Source organism: Protopterus annectens, chromosome 2.part2 (genome assembly GCF_019279795.1).
Source record: "Protopterus annectens isolate FY-2018-M chromosome 2.part2, PAN1.0, whole genome shotgun sequence".
NCBI classification, from domain to species: Eukaryota; Metazoa; Chordata; order Ceratodontiformes; family Protopteridae; genus Protopterus; species Protopterus annectens.
The window spans coordinates 481682005-481701809 of NC_056730.1; the positions used below are offsets into that span (position 1 = coordinate 481682005).

General features: G+C 43.6%; 1 protein-coding gene across 1 annotated transcript in view; it reads left to right on the plus strand.

Annotated features, from left to right (window-relative positions):
- The window catches only part of IQGAP2 (IQ motif containing GTPase activating protein 2), a gene marked incomplete in the record, with an annotated part of 4327392 nt that overhangs the window by 1889294 nt on the left and 2418293 nt on the right, over nucleotides 1-19805 (plus strand). The window contains 1 exon segment of the mRNA XM_044063965.1: nucleotides 1375-1462. Coding sequence (XP_043919900.1) covers nucleotides 1375-1462 — 88 coding nt within the window.

Below are 19805 nucleotides of genomic sequence, written 5' to 3' on the forward strand. Positions count from 1 at the left end.
ATCTTACAATTCTTGACAAATCTTCAGCAAAGGAGCAGCAGCAGCTACGGTGCGAGTACAATAAGCTGCTATATCTAATTTCCATCTAGGAATAATTGATTTGAATGTTAAGGCTCACCAATTGTCTAAGGCTTTTCTAAAAGGTTCCTTTCACATAAGGCCTCCAGTGAAGACACTTTACTCCCCCTGGAATTTGAATTTTATGTTATCTCGTATCATTCTTCCTCCTTTTGAGCCTGCATCATCTTGTGAAATAAAATTTTTGTCATGGAAAACTATCTTCTTAGTAGCCATCACTTTAGCCCGAAGAGTGTCAGAGCTCCAAGCCCTTTTCATCAAGCCCCCTTACATGGTCTTCCATATTGACAGAGTATCTCTCAGGACAAATCCATCCTTTCTGCCCAAAGTATGTTTTGAGGTTAACATAAATCAAATCATTGAGTTTCCCGTTTTCTTCCCTAATCTACCAACAAATCGGAATATATGTTGCATAAACTCGATGTTCGTAGACAACTTAGATTTTATTTGGACAGAACAAAAGACATTAGGAAATCATATCAGCTCTTTGTGTCTTTTTCTGAGACCAGGAAAGGTAAACCAGCTGCTAAAACAACCCTGTGTAAAGTGGCTGTCGGATTGTATCACCTATACATATGCTTGTCATAGTATGCCCTTGTCTAATAAGGTAAAGGCTCATTCAACCAGAGCAGTTTCTACCTCGTCAGCCTTTCAAGTCAAATTGCCTTTGGATAACATCTGTGCAGCAGCCACATTGTCTAAACCTCACACTTTTATAACTCGTTACAAAGTGGATAAGGCTTCCAGGGACAGGGCTTCATTTGGTTCTATGGTTCTGAAGAGTTTACTTCCGTGAGCCACCCAAGATCAGGGTGCTAGGGACGCTACCCATCATTGATGAATGAACGGCAAGATTGAACAACTTCACATAAAGAAGTTATGTACTCACCATAACGTTCCATGTGAGTTGTTCCATCTCGCCTTCATTCTCACATCCCTCCTTCTTCCCCTCTCCTGGCTGGCAGTCCTCATCCTGGTTTTTCAATGTGTATTCATTCCTAGGCAGAATAATTATTGTATTATTATATGGTATGCAGCAAACAAGATCTGAGGTAATTCCCGAAGTGCGTTATGGGATATGGGGTGGGGTCTCGAGCTACTGGAGAACTTTGAGCTTGCTAGTCGGCCGTGTCAGAGCCGATGATCAGCTCTGAACCCATCAGTGATGAATGAAGGCGAGATGGAACGTTATGGTGAGTACATAACTTCCTTTTTTGTACCTTTGCATCAGAAGAAAATTTTGTATGCAGTACTTGACTTCACTTATATTTTATCATTTTCATTCTGTTTATACAGGCTTGTCCTGCTTTAGAAGAGGAGAGAGATGTGTATGAAGAATTGCTTACACAAGGAGAAATTCAAAGCTGCATCAACCACGCAAACAGTGAGTGTACTACTGTTCCTACCATTTTTAATCCTCTCAGCTTTTTGTATAGCTCATTAGAAAATTTTGCTAATGTACAGTGTCTGGTTTCTAGTATTTTGAGTGGGAATAAACTGGGACTAAAATATTTTAAAAGCGAGATGAAAAATATAAAAGTTCTTTGAAAAGCCATCTCTGTAATGTAGAGTGATTAAGCCCTGACTGTGCTGCAGGTGACTAGATTTCAAGTAGTAGCTCAGGGACATGTAGGTTCTGGCTGGAAAAGATGCATGTGTTTGTGTCTATTGCAAGCTCACCCATCCCATGGGGAGGGAATCAGCAGTGGCTCACCACTGGGGTCAGGAGCGGCCCTAGGTCAACTGGTGCCCTAGGCAAAAGGGCTCCATGGCACCCCCCACCACACTACCTGGTGCCTCCATCCTGGTCTACCTACACCAAATAAATACTGGAAAAGCGCCCCTGCTAGACCGGCGCCCTAGGCGGCTGCCTAGTTGGCCTATGCCTAAGGCCGGCTATGACTGGGGTGACATCTAATGGGAACACTAGGCAGAGTCCATGTTGTTATAGTGCATAGTACCTATGAAACCGAGGGAGTTCAATGCGTCTTGGCACACTTCCCTTTGAGAAACAGCAATAGCAGGAGCCACAGAGAAGAGTGAACTCCCAGTGAAGAGAGTATAGGCCAGTCTGTTTGACTAGCAAGTTTGCTTGCACCTTACCACCTTACACTTGCAAGGGAATGCAAAGGCTGGTTGTGATTCCAGGGCAGAGCAAACTGGCCATAAGTCTCTTACCCTGCCTGGGAATGTGAGGCTGCTGTGTCCTTGGAATTAATGGACTGAGTAGCTGTTGGTAGGCCAACAGGCAAGGACTTGCAGATATGAAAAATGTTCTTCTTGAAGTGTAAATGATATATAAACTTATGCTAGTGCTAAAGGATTTAGGACTTTATATGTATTATGGGTTGCTGATAGCTGAAGCAGGCATGTCTAATATCAGAGGAGATGTACCCAGAGAAGTTCCAGTAGTAGTGAAAAAGTCTTTGGAAAATCTACTTGACTGTGCAGGTAGTCCTTCATCTCATGACTATTAAACTGTTGGTCCCTCTCCATAGGTGTACATTCTCCACACTTTGCCACACTCTTCATTGGTGTTGGGGAAACAGTTCTGCAACTGCACTGTGGCCCCATGATTAAGGGAGATGTCTGTGCAGTGTGGTTCTTCCTCCAGTTTATTTACTTTTCTTTTGATACAGCAAATAAGAGGGTAATCAAAATCAGGGCAAGTGGTTTAGAAAATAACAATGTAGTGGAGAAGGTTGATGCTGTATTATAATGAAAATGTTAGCTGCTTTATTATGAATCTGAATAGTTTGTGGCTTGCCCGTGGTAACATTTTATGCAGTACTTCTCATGGTTCTTTAATATAGCTTTTAATGTTAGGTTCTGGAAGTTTTGTGAATGAATTTTAGTTGTGGTCAGTATAGTTTTTCGAGCATTTTAAGTGCATTTGAACAGAGCTGTGTTTTCTCAGCTATAGTAATCCAATCTTGTTTAGTCTGATTCAAACTTTGGGTTATTGGATCTAACTGGATCCGACCTCTATGCTTTTCAGAAGCTTTGGATCCAGGGCTTTGACTCCTCCCTTACCCATATTTCCCTCATCTCCAGAGTTCCCCAGATCTCGTTTGCTAGTTGATCTAGGAAGATGCAGTCTTTGAGGGCTCTAATTTCTTAGGCAGATAAGTGCTTTTTCTTTCTCAGTTTGTGCTCCTTGTCATAACTATTTTTTTGCTAGTCCCTTTCTTCAGTTATATTCCTATTTTTTCACCTTACCAAAAAAAAAAAAAAAAAAAAAAACTTTTGCCTTTACCATTATTTAAGTGGGATAGTTAGTGCTTTTTTCTAAATACTGTTTATTGTGAGTAACAATATTGGTTATTGTTTGTTGATAGCTGCAGACATACACAGACAATGGATTTAAAATTTTTTTGGCTTGCAGCCACAAAATACCACTGCAGGACCCTCATTCATTATGTTTATTGCCTGGGGTAGCACATTTGGACACAGATTGCGAAGTGTTTGCCGCTTTTATTCATAGAGAACTTCAGGGACACAGGGACAAACTTGTCCTAAAGGGCCTTTGGGATGCCTAAACCGGGGAGTTGCTCCATCTTGTTCAGAAGTCTGATAAGCCTGTCATCAAAGGATAAAGATAGAGAGAGGGACAAAACTAGAGGAACCAAGAGAAACAGTACCAGAATTACCTGTTTTAAAGACTTAAACCTTGCCTGTGATATAAATAGGATCTGCTGAAGAGCTAGATATGTATCCCAGAGACTACCCTGTCTATGGAACAGGCTCTCCATCCATGTGAAGCAGAGTTCCTTCCTAACCCAATTCAAGTGCAACATGGACAATTGTATGGGAAACTGGAAATTCATCCCTGGTTTGGCACCTGTCTCTCTAATGCAAACAGGTAACCTGTAAATGGTTCATCTCCCATGCCCATGCTTATACTTATACTTATCAAGGGTTTCAGAACTTGTCAGAGATTTGGGATGCACGGCTAGGCTTAAAAAGACCCGTGTTAGCCTAGTAAACACATATGAACCTATAAGAAGGACACTAAAAAGAGGGCAGAAAAACCCAAGAAGTGGTCACCAGATCCAACAGATTATCTTGGTGCAGCATCAAAGACACCTAAGTGTTGAGAACTGGAGACCATTCAGATCTGATTTGCAATACCTCCTCCTTGTTTCTTCCTGGAGCTATTGAGTCCTAGGCTTCACTTCTCTTTCCTACAGGAGAGATGTTCATCTCAACCACGTTTAGTGGCTTCATCTTCAAGGTCTTTCCATTTGTCTGGGATCCTTACAGAAGCAGAGATCACCAGGATGATGTGGAGGTCCCTCTGAATGCAGATTCAACTGGGGGATCTGCTGACACCAACCACTTTGGGGGCTCTGGTTGTGGCCCTTTTGTCATGCCTTCATTGGTTTCTCTAGTTCTGGTCTGACCTTTGGATTCAAAATCCATTGATTCAAGCCTTCCTGTCAGAACACCAATGTCAGAGCTGGCAGTTTTCCTTTTTACTTCAGCTCCAGAAGTTAGTTTCACTTAGTCTGTTGACTCTGGTGTTAGATCAGGATGAATCTCCGAGCTGAGGCTAAGGGAATGGGATCAACTCCAAATGTTTCAGAAGTGTCCCTTCCCTTCAGTGCCGTGGAGCTCAATTGCTCGGTGCCATTGTTGGCCTCAGAGTACGGGCAGGTCTAAGCCAAGGATGTCTCTCTCCTGTCCCTTTTTCAGATCACAAGAATGCTTCCTCTGCTGTGATTGTGTCTTCAGCTTTCAAGGCATTTGAAAGGGTTTTCTCCAGACCGAGAGAAGAGGGGTTTCTGCCATGCTTGGCTTTGTCCCAACCTCTGGTGGATTCTGTATTCAAATCTGTTCATCCTGGTCAGTGGGGGTTAGTCAGCCTCTTCCAGTCTGTGTGGTGCTTGCCATATAAGTGTCCAGGTGATTCTAAACCTTTCCCTGAAGCCCCAGTGGAGCAGGTACCAAAGAAGCAGACTTGTAAGTGAAGGCATTTAAATTCCTTCCTGGAGTCTGTCACTGAAGAGACAGACTGATTACGGAGAAGGGTTCCCATGATCACGGCCTAGAAGATATCGCCTTTGGTGACATTCTTGAATTGATGAACTGGAGGGAAGGGGTATCGATCTTCTGATGCACCCTCTTCTGAAGAGTCAGTTCCTGGAGGTGTTTGCGGCTAGCTGTTTTACCTCTTGGAGGGTACCACCCACTAATGACCTTATAGATCTAGTTTCACAGTGTGTGTGGAAGGAAAATGATGTGGTGGAGCCAGTACCATGCACGCCAGATGAGATTTTAAAAAAGGATCTCTGTGAAGAGAGCATGTCTGTCCACCCCCTCACCCCCCCAATGAGAGTGTATGGCTTGGGACAGATTTGAGAAATGGACATGCACTTCAACGTCATTTACACTCAAACTACTGAGTAACCCCACCCATATGACACACATTTTCTGAGGTACTTAAAGGAGCTGACCAAGTACCTCTCAGGAAACCTATCAGTGGGCATCCAGAAGTCATTGGAGTCCGAGTTGTTCACCTTCCAAGCTATATCTAATGTATCCATCCACCTGCTTTCTAACGCAGTTGATTGTACAGCCAGGGAGGCAAGCACTGGCATTCCTAAATGCTGACTTGCTTAGATGTGCCTGTGTGATTTCGCAGAAGGCTTCAAGACCTCCATCAATGCCCGTTTTGATGGTTTGACTCTGTTTAGACCAAACGTGAAAGAAATGCCCACCAAAAAAGAGCAGGAAGGCAAGACATTGTCTGTAATTGGAGTCTACTTTTCCATCCCTCAAATGATCTTTTCTAGGGACCAAAAGTAGGCGAAAGTTGTGGTTTCGGAAACCCAAGGGATTTAGCCAAGATGCTCCTGTGGACAGTCGTCACCCCATCGCAGAGGCAGACCACAAAACTGGGTTTTGAGGCTCTTTCACAGAGAAACCCTATCAGCGCTCCTGAATGGCTACTTGACTGCCACATGTTGGAGGCAGTCATGGGGCACTTATCCCTGCACCTTCAAGCCGAGTAGGCCATCAAACCAGATTCTTGGTTGCAGAGGGTAATAACCAGGGTCTTCTTTATTTCCTTTGTCTGCTATCAACTGAAAAGGAGAAAAATTCCAGACATACCATCCAGTCAGATGGAATCTGCATTGGCCAAAAAAAAAAAAAAAAAGTGCTAGAAGAGAGAGACATCTAGCAGTTCCCCAAGACCAGTCAGGACTCTGAGTCTGTACCAGGTTCTTTTTAGTTTTCAGGAACAGAGGGGAATCTGAGGCCAATCTTGGACCTAAGCCACTTCTAATAGTTCTGAAACGCACAAAATTCTGGATGTTGATGGTTCAGTCCATTTTACCTCCTCTGAGGAAGGATGACTGGATGTGCTTGATAGATCTCCAGAATGCCTACAATCATATCAAGATAATGAAGCAGTCCATAAGATTTCTCCATTTCTGGCTGGGAGCCAATCATTTTGAGTTCAGGGCACTGCCCTTTGGTCTTACCATAGCACCCCCACCCACATGTGTTCAGATGCACGGCAGTGGTAGCAGTGTGTCTCAGACTGCAGGGGTTCCAAGTGTTCCCATATTTAGTTGATTGGTTCCTCGCCAACCAAAGATCTACTGGTCCAGCACAGGGACTTTTTGTTCCACCTTTCCCAAGACTTTGGGATTACAGTCAGTCCTATAAAGAGTCCGCTATAATACCTTCATAACAAATAGAGTTCATTGCTTGCCACCTGGATACAAACTGTCAGGCAAACTCACACAGTCTAGAATGTTCTCTGCATAATGTAACTTCACAGGGTCTTCACCATCCTTTCCTCCTCTGTAAGACTTATTATTCTTAAGCTTTTGGGCTTAGTGGCCACTTCGATCTCTCTGGTCCCTCTCGTAAGATACTGTATGGTTGTCCTGCAGTGAACCCTTTCAGTTCAGTGTTCTTTGATGTCTCACCTTTTACCTACACAGATTCAACTTACAGGAAACACATCAGTTGGTAGTTGACCCCCTTCTGACATCTCGGGGGGGGGGGGGCAGCTGTTCTCCCCACAACCTCCAATTGCAGATGGACAACCTGGCAGTAGTCTGGCATATCAGCAAGCATGGAGGAACCTGATCATATCCACTTTTGCAGGGAAGGTATGAGTGTGTGGCAGTGGGCAATGTGTTTCCATCACTTTCTCATTGCAACTCGCATTCTGGGAACTTCTGTTGTTCTGGCAGACAAACTGAGCAGATCCATTCTCCTGCCGTATGAGTGTCCCTCAGTCAGACAATGATGACACAGATTTTCAGTCACTGTTGCCAACCTTGCAGAGTTTTTACTTAGTATGTAAACAGCAAATGCTGCAGTGACTTTGTCCTGATCCCCTCCATAGGGTCAAACCAAGAGATACTGTAGTCGACATTTAGGCCCTGGGACTCCTTTTTGCCTTTCTTTCCATTCCTCCCATAACAAAATTTCTTCAGAAAGCCAGAAGGTACAAGGCCAGAGTTATCCTCATTGCTCCTTTTTGGCCTTGGCAAGTTTGTTTTACCTTTATCTGGCCTCAGCTAGTACATCTGCCATAGGTGTTGAGTCCTCATCCCACTCTTCTGAGTCACCCATCAAGTCAGCCTCATTGAAACCTGAAAACTCAAAAATTAACTGCTTCTTTCCTTTAATTCCAGTGGTGGCCAGAGATGCCAGGCTTTCTACTCTTGTAATCCACATTTAGTCATCTTCACACAAAAACAAATACTAGGAAAGTTTATCTCAGTAGTTAGAGACGGTTTTCCATTATGGGCTTCCTTCAGAGGGTTAGATCCTTTTCAACATCTCTTCTATCCATTCTGATCTTCTTGCCAATGCTTTTTCAAAAAGGATTCAGCTTCTCAACCATCAAGTTACAGTTACCAGCCATTTCCAGTTTTCATATTGGGCAAAGTTAGGACTTCTGTTGCTTTTCTAAAGATTTCAAAAGCTTTTCTGAAATTAATGTTTCTTTTAAGACCTATAAGGGATCCATTTCCCCCTTGGGACATTACTGTCATGCTTCAGGCTTTAACAGAAGCTCCTTCAGAGCCTGCTGCTGTAGTAGATTTAAACCATCTTTCTTGGAAAATCCTCTTGTTTTAGTGTCTGTCACATCTGCAAGGAGGATTTTGGATTTGCAGGCCTTATCCTGTAAACCCTCATCTATGTTTTCATCAGAACAAAAACTTTCTCCCAAAGGTAGTATCTGAAGCAAACCTTAATCAGACTATCAATTTGCCATTGTTGTTCTCCATGTTTTCTACAAGAGGAGAGTATATTCTGCATTTGCTAGATGTTCGACAACTCGGATTTTATTTATACAGAACTAAGAATATCAGGAAATCTGATCAGCGTTTCATTGCTCTGTGTAAAGCTAAAATGGAAAAAGGAGTTTAAAAAGTCTCTCTATACAGTGGCTTTCTGAATGTATAATGTTTACGTGTGAAAAGTTGGGATTGGCTTTGCATAGCAAACCGAAGACTCATTCTACAAGGATGATGGCTACATCTCTTGCCTTCATGGGTAATGTTCCTGTTGATGAGATTTATACTGCAGCTACCTGGCCTACTTTCATACCTTTGTGTCTCACTACAAGCTGGATGTGCAATCCAGATCTCATACATCCTTTGGCTACACCATTCTCAGGAATATCCATCCCTGATATCATCCGGGTGCCTCGGTAGCTTGGAAATCTGTCCCAAAAGTTGAATCAGACAAAAACAGACAACATCTGATACGAACGTTATGTACTTACCATAGCACTAGATCCATGTTGTCTTGTTTTTGTCGATTTCAATATCCCACACTGTGTCCCCCAGCCCAAACTGCACCATTTTGCTCCTGTCAAATGGTTAGACCTGACCAGAGGCCTTGTCTTCCGACAGCCTTGTTGTTGCTGTTCTTCATGTTTTGCCATTTTTCTTGGTCCTTCTCATTAGGTAGGACTGTGTGTATTGATTATCAGATAAAGCTTATGTTTATAAGCAGGCACACCATATAAACTCAGCTCAGTTCTGTAAATAAATACCATGCAGACTGGCTGTCGGTGGCAGTTTAACACAGCCCATAGTGCACTTGCTTGTTTAAGTTTTGCTTAAAAGTTAAACAACAGGCTAATACACTCAAGTGTACTAGCTTTTGATAGCATTTAGTCGAAAAACACAGCATTTATTGTATTTTCTGCCTATCTGAAAAAAACTTGAAAAAACAAAAAATACTCTTGTTTTCCATACTTTTCTAATAGTTTGTTCCAGTGATCAGATTTTGCTGATCCTGGGCTTTGTCTTGGTTCCTGTTTTCTCCATTTTCCTTGTTTGGTCAACGGGTAGTTTCTTTACTCACTAGTGGGAGTAGGGAGTACTGAGCTGCCTGTTTGTCCTCAGAGGAGTGGTTTAAGGCAGTAACTTGTAGTTTATTGGCCATTTTGGGTCATTTCCTGTCTTTTCCAGCCCCCTGCTATAAAGCACGCTTTGGCGGCTTTTCTGGCTATAGAGAACTCAGCACAGCTCCTCGTGGTGTCCAGCAGAGTTCCTAGAGCAGCAGAGACCAGAAAAGACAAACTTTCCAGATTCTAAGTATTTTTTCTGCATTTTCACTTTTAGGCTTTTAAGCCTTTCGATTGCTATTTCTGCCTGTTTTATTCTGCTATTACCTGTTTTTACTGTTTTTAATAGTTTGAATTGTTTATTGCACTTGCTTGTTTAAGTTTTGCTTAAAAGTTAAACAACAGGCTAATACACTCAAGTGTACTAGCTTTTGATAGCATTTAGTCGAAAAACACAGCATTTATTGTATTTTCTGCCTATCTGAAAAAAACTTGAAAAAAACAAATAAAATACTCTTGTTTTCCATACTTTTCTAATAGTTTGTTCCAGTGATCAGATTTTGCTGATCCCTGGGCTTTGTCTTGGTCCCTGTTTTCTCCATTTTCCTTGTTTGCTCAAGGGGTAGTTTCTTTACTCACTAGTGGGAGTAGGGAGTACTGAGCTGCCTGTTTGTCCTCAGAGGAGTGGTTTAAGGCAGTAACTTGTAGTTTATTGGCCATTTTGGGTCATTTCCTGTCTTTTCCAGCCCCCTGCTATAAAGCACGCTTTGGAGCTGCCACTGTTGCACACTAGGGCAGCGCCGGTTAAGCAGGTTTAAACTATTCGGGCTACCTGAAGTCCACTCTTCAAATTTTCCCTTAAAACTACCTTCCTCGAACTATACTACTGATCAAATCAGCGTATCCTATAACTAAAAGATCATCTCTACTTGACTCCAAGTAGACTATTCTCTATCTGTTAAACCTAGCACTTGCTCCTACAGTACTTATTACCTTGATACGGCACTCTTGTCATAGATAGTACCCCAAAAGGCAACCCCATTTCTCGGTCACCCACGTCCCCGGAATCTTTTTAAAGTTTTTGTCTATCCTTCTAGCATGTCGAGGATCAGTTGCTAGTGTCCTCTCCTGCTCAGCTGGTGAACCTGAATATTGAGGCAATGTTACAATTGCCTCAGGTACACAGACAACCCTCTCCTCCTCCCACAAAACACAAATACATGCGAGAGATGCAACTATATGGCCAAACTGGAGGCTGAGCTCTCTCAACATAGGACTGGCAAGACCAGTCAGGAGGAGAAGGTTACCACACACACTATAGACCCAGTCTCACATAGTACCATTACAACCTCAAATCATACACATAAACACACAAAGACATACTCGGAGGCTCTGATCAAAAATCTACCAAAACAGCAGAGGCCACCAAAGCAGACACCCAAACAACCACCACCTCAGAACACAACACCTGCAACACATAGACCTCACAGTCAGAGTGTCAAACAGTCACAGCCCTTAAGGCCAAACACAATGCCAGACACACTAGTCATTGGTGACTCCATAGTCAGACACACTGACGCCGCCACCAGACTGAGTAAGGAGAAGGTCACAGTAAGCTGCCTGTCGGGCGCTAGAATCCGCCACATAACGCAAGCACTCGGGTCTCTCAACAGCAGGTACAAATATGACTCAGTCATTGTCCACGCTGGTGTAAACGACCTGAGACGCACCTCCTTGGACTACATGAAAAGAGACATTGAGGAGCTCTCTGATTATGTAGCCCAGGCAGGTATGACCCTGACCTTGAGCAGTATCCTACCTTCACCAAGAATGATGCCACAATACAGAGATAAGATGATCAGCTTTAACAATTGGCTTAAACACTGGTGTCATTCAAAGGGGATCCAGTATCTGTCTGCCTGGGATGACATGCTGGACAAGCCACGCTGCTTAGGGGCGGCTTGCACCTGTCACCCCTAGGATTCGGTTATTGGCAAAGGCTCTTGCCACACCCATAGTGCCTTTTTAGGCAAGGCTCAAATTCTAAACCTACCACCCTAGAACACAAAAAGGAAAAAATAAGGGTAATGCTGCTCAATGCCAGAAGTCTAAATCTCAAAATGCACGCTCGAGGCCCTTCTCAGTATGGAGAACATCGATGTCTGTGCTGTGACAGAAACCTGGTTCAAGGCTCCTGAGAGCACCCCAGCTATCAGGTTTTACCTCATATCATGCGTTCCGCCCCAAAATCCGGACAATACCAAGAAAGGAGGGGGTATCCATATTCATCAAGGACACCCACACCTCAAGACTGGTGGCAACGATGCATCGGAGACCATCCAGGTGCAATTAACCGTAGGCAAGACTGCTCTGCAAATTGTAGCATGTTACAGGCCACCCTCACAAACTCAGGAACCTCACATGGCCTTCCTGAAAACACTAGAGGGATAAATGTATCACCAAACACCATCATACTAGGTGACTTCAATTACCCTAATATAGACTGGGAACACTACTCAAGCCCAAACACCCTAGCCCAAACGTTCCTGGAATTCATAAACTCAAATGCCATGGAACAAATAGTCACCATCCCCACAAGAGGAGATAACATACTTGATCTCATCATCACGAACATGGGAGCACAATGTTCAACACCGGAAGTATACCCTCACTGGTGAGATCAGATCACAAACTAATCTCGCTGGAGGTCCTCATCCCACCCCACCTGAAATAAAAAGACCACAGTATAGAACTTCTCAAGCGGCGACTCCACACTTCTAAAGACTGGTGTGGTCTCCTTTAAGGCCCCGAAATGGAAAACAGTACTCAAACCGCTGAATCACTTACAAATGCCTTCTACCAGCACCTGCAGGACTGCATGGATAAGGCAATCCCAAGCAAAACAAAGACTCTTTGTACCAAAGGCAAGCGTCCAGTCTGGTGGACCCCAGCCATAAACAAACTCTACAACAAAAGGAGGAAGCTACTACAAGATAGAGCAAAATCCTTAAAAGGTAAGACACCCTTGATCACTATAAGTAAAAACTAAGAGCTCTCATAAAATCATCCAAAGCAAATTTGAGAGAAAAATAGCTAAAGACTCAAAAGACAATCATAAGGCCTTCTTTAGCTATGTTAGAAACCTAGGAGGAAACTCCCAGATATGCTCAGAACTAGTTCAAAATGATGTGAAGATTACTGATCCTACAGACATTGCCAACATACTGGCTGACAGGTTCAGTGCAAACTTCTCCCCTCCCCAAAGGAGAGATATCTATACCAAACGATTGCAGCCCCCAAACATCTCCAGCGCCCAAGTGAGAACTGCTCTCTCTAAAGCAAAAAACACAGCATCCATGGGACCTGATGGTGTCCCCGGCTGTGTGCTCCACGAACTCAATGAGGAAGTAAACCCACAGCTAGGACAGCTGTTTAATCAAAGTCTTACCTCCGGATCTGCAACTGTGGTCCCACTTCACAAAGGCGGTGCCTCCACCGACCCTGGAAATTACCGGCCCATTAGCTTGACAAGCCTTATCTGCAAAGCCATGGAGAGGATCATAATGGACCTCATAAATAAAGACATAGGGAATTTGCAGACTTTGGATCCAACCCAGTTTGGCTTTGTCAAAGGCAGATCATGCCTTTTAAACTTGGTTGACTTTTTGAAACAGTCACCAAAGCCATTGATGAGGAAAGGCAGTCCATACAGCCTACCTCGATCTGGCTAAGGCCTTCGATACAATACCCCACTCGGGTATCATTGAAAAACTCATCAGCTTAAATGTTAACCCATACATCACAAGATGGGTTGCAAACTGGCTGAGTGACAGAACCCACAGGGTCAGAGTTGCTGGCGCCATGTCAGACTCAAAGCCTGTCACAAGTGGTGTCCCACAGGGCTCAGTCCTGGGCCCACTCTTGTTCGGCATCTACTTTTCCAGTACAAGCAAACACAGGAGGGTTATGGCTGACAAAGTTTGCAGATGACTGCAAACTGGGCGCCATAGTAGAAAACACATCTGACACAGATATCCTTCAGAAGGGTCTCACAGAAGCGGATAACTGGTGCCAGAGCCACGGCCTAAAGTTAAATGCCAAAAATGCATAGTCATACCCTTCGGGAAAAACAAGGTTACCTAGCTACCAAATAGGTGGCAATCCACTGAGCACAGAAGAAGTTATCAGGGACCTGGGGACCCAGGTTGATAGTAGTCTGTCATTCGACACCCATGTAGCTAAAGTAGTTAGGAAGACCTTCTACATTGCCCACCTTATCATGAAGGGATTCTCATCTAGATCAAGGGAGGTCATAGTCTCCCTTTACTCATCACTCATCAGACCAATGATTGAGTACAATGCCCCATTGAATGTATCTGACCCGACACTTGCAGCAGCTGGAGAGGCCACAAAGTTCCTCACCAAAAGGATAAAGGGTCTCAAAAATCTGTCCTATGCTGCCCGACTGAAAGAACTCCAGCTCTATTCAGTAAACACCGCTGCTCAGAGGTGACCTTTGCCTAACATACAAGGCCATGTCAAACCCAGATTTGATGAATATGCTTCACCTCAAAAATCTAGATCCATCAGAGCCACAAGGGCGGGGAGACTTAAACCTCGACATGGCTATTAATAGGACGTGCTGGAGGGATAGATTCATCACCCAAAGACTCCCTATGCTGTGGAACAAAATCCCGGTACATGTGAGGCAGAGCACCTCGCTGGCCTTGTTCAAGAGAAATCTTGTGCAATGGATGGGAGATATATACCCAGGGATTACCTCAGTGTCACTGCTCGACAGAGGCACAGCAAAATAATGGGTATAGTTCCCCATACTAGGCTTGTAAATGCCCTCGGGCAGATAGCCTAGTATGAACCTATGAACCTATAGTTGACACAAACATAAATAGCACAGCAGAATATTGTTTAATAAAAAAAGCAACTTTTTTCTCCGTGTTTTTGTGCATTGCTCCATCCACCTACAGTAAGCCGAGCATTCTTTTACTTTTGTTTTTCATTCTTCGTTAGACACTAATCGCTTGGTGCAGGCTGAGTCTTTAGGAAATGATTACTCCCAGTTTAGGCTAGTAGCCCAATCTCCATAAACGTGGCATTCCTACTGACCGGAAATGGTAGGTAGACTGTTTCAAACATGTTCCAGTGGAATAAACCAACCATCCCCTCCACAAAAAAAAAAATTAACTGTGGGCATGTGCAGTGGACAACTGCACCAGTTCTCATTCCATATTAGTAAATTTAGCTGTTAGATGCAAATTAAAAATAAAACATAAGTAAATACAAATGTTATTTGAAACAGTTGCAGCTCATCAACCTACTGCTGTGAATTGCATATGGAAGAATTTTCAGGTGCTCCTGAATCAACTCTTTGCAAAAAAATTGTTAAAACATACATTGACATTGGTTGGGTTCTGTGTGGTTTATTATACCTTTGATTCTGTAGAGATGATAACCAGAGATTCACTGTTGTCTGTTTTTATCCAATTCAACTGTGGGTTGTCAGATCCAACCTTAGCACTGAATCTGAAGCTAGTCAGTTTCAGGGCTGTGATTTCTCCCATACCCATAATTCCCTGAGGTCCATGTCTGTACCTCAGATCTTATTTGTCACCTGAAGTATTCAGTCATAACATCCATGGCTCCTGCATAGAGATTTATAGTTCTATATCCTTTTGGTGTTACTGTGGCAGTTTTTGCCCTTTTTTCCTCTTTCTCCTTTACTGAAAGAAAATCTTTCACTTTAGTTAATAATCTTTGTAGTGTATTAGTGGCTTTTAGGTAGTGTAGGTATAAGCATGCTGTTAGTGTTATAATTTGGTAGTGTCAGGTGCTTTTGGGTATATTAGGGCTATATTAGATTTTTATTTAGAGTTAGTGTGCCATGTTTATTACTACTTAGATACTCCCTTAGTGTTTGATAGAGTTATAGTGATGTAAATACAGTAGTTCACCCACAGTTTGTGGGTATAAAATTTTTCTCTGAGTATGTGTGTTGTGTGCTTTACTATAATGGCCGACGGTCAAGGCTTTACAAAAAAAACCCCCATAAAAACGCATGGACTGTAGGTAGAAACTGCCACCCCAGGACTCGCATTCCTTGTGTATTAATTGCCCATCTTGACACTGTGTCCAGCCTGCTCCTCCTTCAGCTCCTGAGCCTTGCAGAGTGATAGGGAGAAATTAATAATGAAGGGCCACCTTCCTCCCCAAACAGGGTCTACCATCCATTCCACCTCTGTTGTTGCCTCATCGCCTGTTACCAAGGATACAAAAACCAAGGACAAGACAGATAAAGATGAAGAGAAGGAGGTTGAGAAAGTCAAGCAAGACAGAGCATAAGAAAAGTGAAAGAAAGAGGAAAGGTCAGACTCCAAGAAGCCCTGTAAGCACTCCCCAGATCAGACACTAGCTTCTGGATTGGATCCAAAGGTGCCAAGATGTTCAGAGCTGACAGTTTCTCAGATCCATCTATCTCCTACTCTCTCTGGATTCTCCTCAGATCCTATGCGCCCCAGATTGCATTCACAGATCCTTCAGGAGAAAAGATTTTCTAGACCACCATTGGTGGCATTATTGTCCCAGTCATCGAGAAGTCTGACCATACAGGATGTCAACAGAATAGTGAGAAAGTTCCTCAGAATGCAGATTCAGCTTGAGGTTTTCTCAGTAATGTACCCTCTTGTAGCTTATCCGGACCTGGCCCATCCATCGGGACCAATTGTCTTGGATCCATTCTGTCCTGGAGAGCCTTTGCTGGAGCCATTGGTTTGAGAATACAACTTTGATAAGTTCCCTTCCTCTTTTGGCCCTGACATGTTCAGATCCAGAAGATTGTTGGAGCTGAAGTTTTGGCATTGTGGCTCTGGGGGATGGGTCGACTTTGAAGATGTCAGAGCTGTCTCTTCCCCTCAGTGCCTTGACAGTTTGCCACTGAGCTTGGCCTCATGGTTGAGGCCCCTCAGTTCTGAGGTTTCTTTTCTGTCCAAGGACAGGAGAATGCTGGCAGAATGAATGGCTCCTTTGGCCTTCGAGGCTTTGGAGCGGTTTCTTTTGATGCTGAGGGAAAAGGTACATCCATCCAGGTTGGTTCTGTCTGAACTCCCCCCCCCCCCCGACTAGGATCATCTTCTACTTCTGATCCTTCTGTCAGAGTAGGATAGTTGGTTTCACAAGCTTCCTAGGCTACCTGCTACATAAGCCCCCAGTTGGGTTCAGAACCTTCAGATCTTACCCCAAAAATGTGTTATATCCACTGTACATCTCATGGAGCCTCAACCTCTAAGCCCGTAAGGCAAGCCATCACACAGTCCAACATTCTAGTCATTGGAGACTCCATCGTAAGACACACTGATGTCCTTCTCACAAGGCTAAGGAGAAAGTTATGGTTAGTTGCTTATCAGGGGCTAGGATCTGCCACATTACAAATGCACTCAGTTCAATGGACCACAGTTACCAGTATGACTGTGTCATAGTCCATGTGGGAGTAAATGACCTGAGATATACCTCCCTAGACTATATGAAGAGAGACATCATGGAGCTCTCAGAATATGTGCCTCAGGCTGGTATGACCCTAGCATTGAACAGCATTTTACTTTCTCCAGGGATGATGCCACAGTATGAACAAAACTTGATTGACTAATAAATGGCTTAGTTTCTGGTGTCATTCTAAGGGGGTGCAATATTTGTCAGCATGGGAGGAGATGGTCAACGGACCTAGCTGCTTTTCCAGGGATGGTCTCCACCTCTCCCTTCTAGGCTTTTGAATACTAGCTAAAACATTGTCTTCCCCCATAGTGCCTTTTTGAGGCAATGCCAAACTGAAAGTACTTCTGACTTAGCAGATCAAAACCAAGAAAATCTAAATGTATTGCTGCTCAGTGCTTTGTCTCTAAACAAAAAACTGCACTCCGTAGAAGCTCTCTTTACCTTAGAGTCATGGTTTAAAGCCACGGAGAGCACAACAACAGTGCAAGGTTATAATGCCTTCCATACATTTAGGCCAGCTACTTCACAGGCAGGGACTAAAGGTGGAGGTGTCTCTAGTTACATCAAAAGTAAATGTACTTCAAGGCTGGTCAAACAGGACAATGCACTTGAGCTGCTCCATGTTCAAATCACCATAGGTATAATCCAGTACCACTTCCTTGCAAGCTTTAGGTCCCGCTCTATGACTCAGGAAACCCATACCATGTATTTAAACTTATTAGAAATACTAACCATCCAACCCACTACGATATTCATGGGAGAGTTTAATTACCCCACTGTTAACTGGGAATCCTATACGACATAAAGTGTACATGCACAGAGATTCCTGAATTTTGTAAACACAAACTCCCTGAAGCAGATAGTCAGTACACCAACCAAGGGTGCAGCCATACTGGATCTGGTCCTCATTAATATGGGAGAGTGCTGCACACCCCCTACTGTAATACCTTCCCTGGTAAGGTCAGACCACAAAATGGTCTCCTTTGAAGTAAAAATAAAACTTGGACCCCCAGCTAAACCTGGAATATTCAGGAACTATTCTAAGGCTAACCTCCTGCTATTAAGTGAGAACCTGACAAAACCTCAAGCCGGGGTAAACCCTGAGAACACTCCTGCCTATGCAGAACTGTTCACAGAAACCCTGTACAAGCATGCTACTAGCTGCATAGACACAGCTATACCCACCAGGAGGAATTAGAGTTAACTCAAAAAACAAGCCACCCTGGTGGAATCACAAAATCAGTTGGCTTGTATAACAGGAGGAAGAAAACCATAGCACAAATTAGGAGCTACAGCACCCAGCAGGATAAAAAGCAGTCTCATCAAGCTAAACACACAACTCAGAGGACAAATAGTCTACCAAAGCCAAATTTGAGGCAAGTTTGGCCTCCCAGGCCAAGGACAACCACAAAGCATTCTTTAGCTATGTCTGCAACCTCAAAAGCAATACACAGTTTTGTCCAGCGCTCATTGTAAATGGAACCAACTATACTAAGCCAGAAAATATTGCAAACTTCCTGGGTGATAAATTCAGCTCCAACTTTACCCCTGTCTCCCCCCTCAACCTTCTCTCAAGAAATCTGATCAAATGTAACTCCCCCTACTATCATTAGGGAGCAGGTCCTTAATGCTCTATGACCAAGAACATTGCATCAGTGGGCCCAGACATTATTCCAGGATGCCTTCTAAATAGGATGAGGCATGACCTATCAGGACCTCTGGAATTACTCTTTAACTGTAGCCTCCAAACAGGCTTTGTGCTTCATGAATGTAGCAAGGCAGCAGTCGTCCCTCTGCACAAAGGTGAGCCATCTACAGACCCTGGGAACTACAGACCCATAAGTCTCACTAGTCTTGTATGTAAAGCCTTGGAAAGAATTATCATAGAGATGATCAATAGAGATCCAGACACTGGACCCAGCCCAGTTTGGTTTCTTCAAGGGCAGATCATGCCTACTGAACCTGGTGAACTTCTTTGAGAAAGTCATCAAAGCAATGGATGAGGGCAAAATCATTTACACTGCCTGCCCTGACATGGGCAAGGCATTTGACAAAATACACCACTCTGGCATTGTTGACAAACTCAAGAGGTTAGGTATAAACCCATATTTCACATGGTGGATAGTCAACTGGCTCATAGACAGGACCCAGGAAGTTAGATTTGGGGGAGTCCACCTCTACAAAGAGGCCAGTCAAAAGTTGAGTCCCTCAGAGATCAGTACTTGGACCACTCCTTTTTAGCATTTACTACTCGGACGTCAAGGCTAATGTCAGTGGTCTCTGGCTGACTAAATTTGTGGATGATTGCAAATTATGGGCTGTCATTGAATCTCACACTGACACAAATGTTCTCCAGGAGGGGCTGACAGACCAAACAAGTGGTGTCAGAGTCATGGACTAAAACTGAATGCCAAGAAATGCATAATAGTATCCTTTGGGAAGTCGACCATCTCTGGTAACTGTTATATTGACAACACACCCCTAAGAGTTGACCCAGTAGTCAGGGACTTAGTGACACACACAAATATGAATCTAGCCTTTGATCATCACGTGTCTGCAGTGGTGAGGAAATATTTCTATGTTGCACAACTTATAAACAAAGGTATGGCATCCAAGTCCAAGGAAGTCATTGTTCCACTGTATTCAGCATTCATCAGACCTATTATTGAATACAGTGCCCCCTTTAGTATGTACCTAACCAGGCATGTCCACCAATTAGAAAGTCAGAGGTTCCTCACTAAAAGAATACCGAACGCAAGTAAAATGTCCTGTGCAGACTGCCTCAAGGCTGCGATGAGGTCTGCGGTGGGAATGATGGCTGCGTCTAAGGTGGAGGTGGGATTACATCAAGGATCAGCTCTGAGCCCTTTCTTATTTGCAATGGTGATGGACAGGT